At 40.9% G+C, this 8164-nt stretch overlaps 1 protein-coding gene across 1 annotated transcript in view; it reads left to right on the plus strand.

Moving 5' to 3' along the window:
* SLC9A4 (solute carrier family 9 member A4) overlaps positions 1 to 7805 on the plus strand; it is a 31069-nt gene extending 23264 nt beyond the window's left edge. The window contains exons 9-12 of the mRNA XM_072345717.1: positions 652 to 748; positions 2988 to 3119; positions 3641 to 3731; positions 7504 to 7805. Coding sequence (XP_072201818.1) covers positions 652 to 748; positions 2988 to 3119; positions 3641 to 3731; positions 7504 to 7805 — 622 coding nt within the window. The remainder of the gene's footprint in view (positions 1 to 651; positions 749 to 2987; positions 3120 to 3640; positions 3732 to 7503) is intronic.
* The last annotated feature ends 359 nt before the right edge of the window (positions 7806 to 8164 follow it).

The raw sequence follows: 8164 nt of genomic DNA on the forward strand, positions 1-8164 counted from the left end.
TGAACCAAACACTATCTATCACATAGATTGACTGATTTAGCAAATCTAGTTAACCTTTCACATGAGCCCTCATCTATTGTTTTGCTAGTGAAAAAGCCAGGCAGTTACAAATGACTATGCACTTCTTGTCCCAGTTTGCTAAAAGTGCAAAGATTACTATCTTTTAGATAGTTTTTTCATTTTAAATAGAGGAATGGGCACAACACCAAGGAAACCCTACATGTTATCGTAGTCACAGAGCAGATCTCTCGGACTTTTTAGTTGAGATGTGCTTTATTTCTTAAGGATATGCTGAAGAGGAGTTAAGGCCAGCAGGATAGCAAGGCCCAGACTGTGAGATATTAATGAAGAACAGATTCAAACAGAGGAGGAAACTGGAGTGTCTTCCTGTTGCTTGATCAATCCAAGATATGCAAAGTTTCTGCTGTCAGGGTTTTGGGCCATCTCTGACCACCCTTGTGTATTGATAAAGCTCAAGAAGGGAGTCAAGCCTGTTGTAATTCATTCATCTTCAAATGATTTTGTGGCAACACTGCTCACTGAAAGGCTCTTCACAGTCTTCTTCCTTAATGCTGAAAGCAGATCATGCTCCATTTGATGAAAAGAGTATTTAATCACCTTAATATTGAATTTAAACTTTTTTATTTACAGGCGCTGTAGAAAGCGGCGTGATCACAGGCTCTCCCCTGCAGAGGTGGAGTCCATGAGGGATGTCCTGACCCATAACCTGTACCAAGTGAGACAAAGGGTGCGTGAGCAACCTGCTTTCATGCAGTATTTACTGACTGAAGGCTTTTGTTTGCCCTCCCCACCTCGTGGCAAGGGTGTTGGTAGTGGTGGTACCAGCAACGGATGTGTTGGGAAAGGCAAGGAGTCCTGCCTGGGTGGAAAAATGGAAAGCAGGGTTTTCCACCAGCTTTTCACTCTGACAGCAGTGGGAAAATCCAAGAACATCCAGGAGTGAGCTGTAGAGGTCAGACTTCCCTCACTCTACCTGCAGCTCAGAAACAGCCTTTCAGGCTGACCTTCCAACCCTGTCCTTACAGGCACCCATGGCCTGTAGCCTGCTCCTGCTGAAGTCCACCAGCCCCTACAGCCACATGGGCCACCTACCTCACCCTGTAGTTCAGCCTGTGTATTTGCAGCAACAGGCACAGGTGTGTTTTATGTGTCACACCAGAAAGGCATAGCACAGCCCCTCAGGGACCCAGCATGCTGCCCAGGTCTGGGAAGTTGGGCAGGTGCCTTGCATGTCAGGACAGTGGATGGTGGCAGGTGGGGCTGGCAGCTGCTGAGGAACCCTGCTCCTTTTTGAGGACAACAGGATGGCGGGTCGCCAGCAGCCATGAAACTGCAGTGCGGAGGTGGTAAACATCGCGTAACTCAAAGTCACTTGGGAGGCAGGCTGCTGCATCCTCCCTCTGCGTGGGAGATACAATTTCCCCTCTCCAAAGGAGGAAAAAAGAAAAATTCCACATCCTCTGGAGCTTTGTCTCACAGGCTTTTGTTGTTCCCCCCAAGAATAATACCTTAGTGGGGATTTGTTTCACAGAAATTTGTACAGATTCTGATGCAGCTCAAGACATCCTATCTACTTAATTCAATCTTGAGCCCAGAATATACAACTGAACAACTGAGTGATCTCACACAGCAATGAGTTGGAGAGGATATATTACAGTAACCTTGAAATTATGCAGATAAACTAAGCTAACTCACATAACACACATTAGCTAGAAAATGCTAGGCCCTACTCATTTAAATATATCACTATTAGTATTATATTCATTCTCAATTTTGTTTGATTTGCCATGGTCAATTATCCTTATAATATTAATTTCTTATCTTGCCAGTAACAATTTGCATATATGGCTGCCTCCATTTAGATAGCAGAAATGAACTCTCTCTTCAAAATCAATTACAATAATGACCATTAGTGCCAGTCACTTCCTATGTGGCACTGAAAACTCTGCTTTGGAAATGAAAGATTGGAAGTAAAGTAATACTGCTTCTAATAAAACTTTGAAGGCATGGGCACACTTTGCCCTACCAGACCAATTTTAGAAGGAACCACTCAACCACTCAAGTGAGATTTAGACTAGATTCTGCACTTAAGTTTCTCTTAACTTGAACTCCTTCTGTCAAACTTTTTTTATTTTTATTTTTTAAAGGCAGAGAATTATTCTCTTCTCCTCTGTTTCCCAAGATGTTAGCAATAAATTAAGAAGCTTATCCTAAAAAAAAAAAAATAGAAAACAAGTTCAGTGTTAGGGTGATATTGAGGTATAATACTAAGGGATTAAGTTCCAAATACGGAAAGCAAACTGAGCTGTGCATTGCCTTCAGGAGATACACTCTTAGCATTATCTTTGCCTCTCAACATATCTGCAACTTGCTCTGGCTCGGTAATATTAGTACCAAAGTTCAGAGATGGGTTAGTGAACTTTCTGTCTCCTGGGATCTGCCTCCGATTTGTAACTCCTGATTCCATGACCAGAAGAGGACTGAGAAAAGGAGGCATGGACAGAGGTGTTGAGAGGCTTGTGCAGGTAGATATGTTTTATGGTGCACTTTGATCTGATGTGAGTCTACCAAAAAGGGCATTGATACCACAGAATCATTAAGGTTGGAAAAAAAAACAAACCACTAAGATCACCTCATCCAACCACCAATCTACTCCCACCATGCCCACTTAACTATGTTCCACAGTGCTACATCCACATGTTTCTAAAGACTCCCAGTGATAGTGACTCTACCAGCTCCCTGGGAAGCTTGTGTCACTGCTCTTTCTGAGAAGGAAATTTTCCTGATATCCAACCTGAAATGCAGCCTTGCTGAGCAGGAGCAAGGTTAGTGTGAGGCTGCTTTTTTGCACAAGGTACAGAAGTTGGTAGTGTGCCCTTGGCCATGCTATCTATTGGTCTTTGCAGCTTTGCCTTATTAACATCACAATTGCAAAGGGAACTAACAGAGTGTGCTTTCTGTTACAGGCACTGTCATACAACCGCCACAACCTGCCTTCCAACACCAGTGAGAAACAGGCCCAGGAAATCCTCATCCGTCGGCAACACAGCCTGAGGCAGAGTTGCAGGAAGGGGAATAGTTTACCTTGGGGAAGATCGGTACCTGTTATGCAAACTGCTATTCCTGTAATCAAAACACAGAAAAATGCCTCTGCTTCTCTGTAAACAGGGAAGGAGATGCCCAACTGTATATGCTTCTTGCAACAGTTAAAATGGATACTTTCTTCAACGTGGTCATGCAGCACCTTAGAAGAAAGGCCTTTGCTTAGCATGCGGACAGCAGCATTTCTTATGCCCTACGTCTCTATACCTTGGTCAGAAATCACCTACTGTGGCTGTAAGAAGTAATATAACTTGCATTGTTTTCACATGTACAAAATAAAAGTAAGATTTTTCTGACCAAATGTGGACACTGGATAGTATAGACATTTACAGCTGAGATAATCACAGTTAGTTAAAGAAGAAAAGTAAGTTCTTGCTGGACAAAGTCCTGTTTAATTCTTAGTTGTTACCTGAAATAGGACAGGTAAATCTCAGAAGAGCATGTGCCTATCCTTTGGCTAAACACTGACTTTCGCTGGAGGTAAAGCTGAGTTAAACTCATTTTTCTCTGTACACAGGTTAATACCACAAGTGTGCGCTACCTCTCCTTGCCACAGGACCATAGTGGCCAGCCCACTAGGCGGAAAGCCAGGCATGTTACTTTTACAGGTAATGGAAATGTTTCATGCTGTATTCTGATCTGGCAGTGAGATAAGTGGCCAGTTGTTTGATGGTGAATACTCGCAAGGAAGTCACTGGTCTCTTTAAATAAGCTACACCCTTCTCTCCTATCTTTTTATCTCCACTGTTTATATGGTTATGACTGTTGCAGTTTCTGTCTTGATCCAGCGCCGCCTACTTTTCTCTAATTTCCTCTTGCACAAATACTTCTTTGATCCCTGCAGTTTAACATGTGCATGATGACTTCCGTGTAAGCCCAAGAAAGGAAACTGTTTCCTATGGCCCCATAGACAAAACTGTAAGCAGAATTGTTAGGAAATGCTTATGTCACTAGCCTCATAGGGTTGAGGATGACACACTTTCATACCCACATCTCTATGTCCCAGGACACTGAGGCTGAGAAGGAGTTCCCAGTAGCACACCCACATGCTATAATTCAGCATACACACACACACGGCCAGCCACCCCAAGTAGCACAGCACTCACACAATCACACAGCACCAACAGCCTCTTCCTATTTCCTTCACTGTTTGAACATGATGAGAGCTTGGTAGTGGAAAACTGCATACACGTGCACACATGTGCACACAAACTCCCCAACACAGACATGCACAGTAGATCCCTCTATAACTGGAACTGGACACTCAGTCTTGCCCCTAGCTGGCTCCTGGTTCCCCTAGTATCCCCTTGCTTTGCATTCAGGGATACATGTGTACAAACCAGTCTTGCTGATACCTTGTCCAGGCTATGGCTCTACCAGCAGCCAGCCAGACTCCATGCTCTCTCTAATCACTGATCTGGACCTCCTGGTCCACCCAGTAGCTAACTCACAGTCCTGATCTCTTCAGTGTCTGCTATGGTTGCTCCAACACTTACTTCCCAAGCCTCTTATCTTACTGCCTTGATGATATCTAGCAATTTTGCATTGACATGCATCTACACATTATGTATGAACCCCAGTTTTTCTGACTGCTCTACTCAGACTTTCATACAGAAACAGAATTTAACAAGAATACTGGCCAGACAATCTTATTCAGGCATATGGCATAGCTGCACACACATACTGATCAGCCTATGTTTACATGCAACAGCCTCCTCTGTATCCCATTTTTCCTCCATTTGTTTTCTGCACTTGTTCCTCCTCAAACCACCCTGATCCCTTCTGTCACCCACTTATGGTTCCTTCCTTAAACATCCTGTTCTAAGTAGTGTATGATCCTGAAATACTCTCCTGTGGTGTTCCAGCAATTACCTGGTATCTTCTTCCCTTTTTCCCAGCTTGCTCTCTGTGAACATTTCTGTAGTAATTATTGGACAAACTAACCAGCTAGTCATATTATTTTTTGAGGTGCTCAGGGGTGGAGCAACATTGAATTGCCCAATGAAATACAACAGTAGTGTCAGAGAAAACATGGAATTTAGGACACTTGAATAGTCATCAGTATCTCCTAATGTCTCTGACTCCTTTCTGAGCTTTCATTGTGATTCTGAAATTTAATCAACTACCTCTGAAAATGACTCTTTGTTTCTGGACAAATTAACTGGAAGTTATTAAAACCATATTTTTAATCACCATCTTTATATCAAAAATTGGATGACAAAGATATTCCATGCAGATGCAAAATTATTTTCTTCCTTTTCTTTCTGTTTTGCTCTGAAATAAATTAAATCAGAAGATATTCCCGTAGGTAAACCATCCCCCTGGTGCTAGGCACATACATGTGTGGTGGAAGCAGAACAGAAACCCATCTGTTTAGAAGCAATGATCAAAGTTATTCTAGGGCGGGTGTTTAATTTTAATTTTAATTTTTCTTGAAGAACAAATTCTTTCCCGTTTGGCTTGTCAGGACATCATGGTGATGCCCTAAATTGAGTCTAAAAGACTCAATTATTCTATACATGAGTCTCAGACCTAGAAGCCTTTCAGACTTTCAAAGGTCCAAGTCTTGCTAGCACAGATAGGTACATTATATTAGTAGAGTGATGAGTAAATCCTGAAGCATTTAACATAGATATGTTTTTAGTAGTAGATAGGCCTGCATTTGAGACCTGTCTTGTGATGTATCTCAATGGTTAGATTTCTTGATATGGTTTCTGACTTCATAAAACTCCACAAAGTATTCTGTAATGCTCTTATGAAAATCAGTTACGTATGAAATTCAAGGCTGAACACATTATGCTATAGTCTCTGTCCAACAAATAATTCAAAATGAACTCATTTCAATATAGTCTTATTACTTCTTGTTTCTACTAGAGCATAAAGGTTTTCTTGCAGTTAAAGGGGGCTTTTTTAGAATTATCAGATGGAAGGGAAAACAGGGTGGGGAGTAGTAAAGGTATAGAAATCAAATAGTTCAAATAGTTTAGAGTCATATTTACTTTGAAATGAATGTTCAGTTAGCATTCTATCATTCTCTGATCTAGTATAGAACTGCTTGGCTTGCAAGAGACTTTAGTATTCATACAACTTGAAATGTCTACAACGGGACATTCTAGAGGTCTTTCTGCTGTAAGCACCTTCCAGCAAGCTTAGTTTAACTCATACATAGCACGAGCAAAAATTTTAGTAAATGGGAGGACTGAATTGACTGCAAATATATAGATCCTTAGACTAGCAGCTCTTCCTGTCATTCATTAAAGAAATAATTTATTTGGCGGTATATATCAATCATAGCTTATGCCACTGATGTCCTCAAAGAACAAAACAGAAACCCTTCAAATCTGAAAATATCTATCCTGTCTTATTTCTTATGGGTGTTTGTGGTATGCCCACATGGTTAACAGAAGAAGGCTCTTCTGTTAAAGATTTGTGCTCTTACTCAGTGGAATTAAGTGCAGGTGCATGTCCTCTTATTTTATGACAACAATCTAGTCAGTATTAAATGTAAATAACTTAATAGTTGTTAAATTGTAATATGTTTTGTAGGTTCTGACTGTGTGACTATATCTAATGCCTGCAAGCTTTACAGGATATGGTCCAGTTTTATCCTTCATGTAGCTATATCTTTATCTCCCAAAACTTCCTAGATTTTTAGGAGTGTTTCTTAAATTAACTAATTTGCTAGTGTGTTGTTAGACTACACAAGGTCTTAAAAAGGGTAAAAAAAATACATTTTGTAAACTCTTCAGGATAAAAGAGACAGTTGGGGCCTATTGCAGTCACATTTTTATTGTGTACTTACAGCACGGCAAGCTGGTAGGAGTAGGTCTGACACACCCAAAGTAATCAGAGCACCATAAAGTCAAACTCCTAGTTTCAAGTGAAACTGTTTTCTTCCCAGTTGTTAATAACAGGTGACTGGTTATCTTGATTTTCAGTGGTGCTAGGGTCTTTGTAGTCACTGTTTGACTTCTGCTGTGATTTTTGCAACATTTTTCAACCACTGCACTAGATATGTTCATTAAATCAGTAGAAAGTTGAAAGATACATGAAGGAATACTCTTGTCTGAGAAAGTACGAGTTGCTTCAGTGAATATGGAAAGATATCTGAATGTGTTTTCTCAGTAGGGTTTCAGAGTAGCAGTAAGATCAATAAGATCTTTTAAATGTCAGCATTGGGATGAAAATAAAGATTTAGGGTTATTTTTAGATCTTGACTGTTCTCTTATTCTGTAGCAATTACTCAAAATCTTTCCATTTCAAGATTTAAAACCGTAATGTTGTACAATACTGAATACCATTTAACCGCCTTTGTCAACACCATGATGTTTCTCTCTCTTTTTTTTCCCTTCATCATAAGAATTCTGTATCTTCTTTCAGATCACCCCAGAAGTAGTTCTGAGTCTGGAATCCCAGTAAAGTTCAAACCCCAGCCCCGACTACGCCCACTAGAAGCAAAGCACTACCAGGAGGAGCTGGTTCCAATGGCACACTTGGATAGGTGCGACCGTTCACCCCATTTCTCAGGTCGAAGAGGAAATACGATCAATCGTCGTCATTTCACCAGAGCACACAGTCGAGCTGCAATGCCAAAGCCTCGAGGCACTGTGAGAAAACTACAGGGGTATGAGTCAGAAGAAGAGACAGAAATGATGGCACCAGCTAGGCCATTAGATATATGAGGAGCAGAGAAGAGCAATGTTTGCATCTCTAGGGTCCTTTGTGCACTGTTACAGAGAAAATAACAAAGCTCTTATATGAACCAAACCACAATTTTTCCTTTGGGACCAGTGCAGTCGTTCTCATATCACTTTTAAGTACTGTATCAAGGTACTTAGCGGTACTTAGACTCAAATTCTTATATGTTTATATTAAGCTGGCTTTTTGGCAAAACAGTGCAGGAAAGAGAGGAACATGATCTTTGTAGGGATTTGGGCACGGGTTTAGATAACAACAGTTGGGCATTCTAGTTGGGAACTAATATTGCCATCTTCTCTTCTAAACTATGGATTAAATCCAGGAGAACGAATCATAGGTGATA

The sequence above is a fragment of the Excalfactoria chinensis genome, chromosome 1 (genome assembly GCF_039878825.1).
Source record: "Excalfactoria chinensis isolate bCotChi1 chromosome 1, bCotChi1.hap2, whole genome shotgun sequence".
NCBI classification, from domain to species: Eukaryota; Metazoa; Chordata; class Aves; order Galliformes; family Phasianidae; genus Excalfactoria; species Excalfactoria chinensis.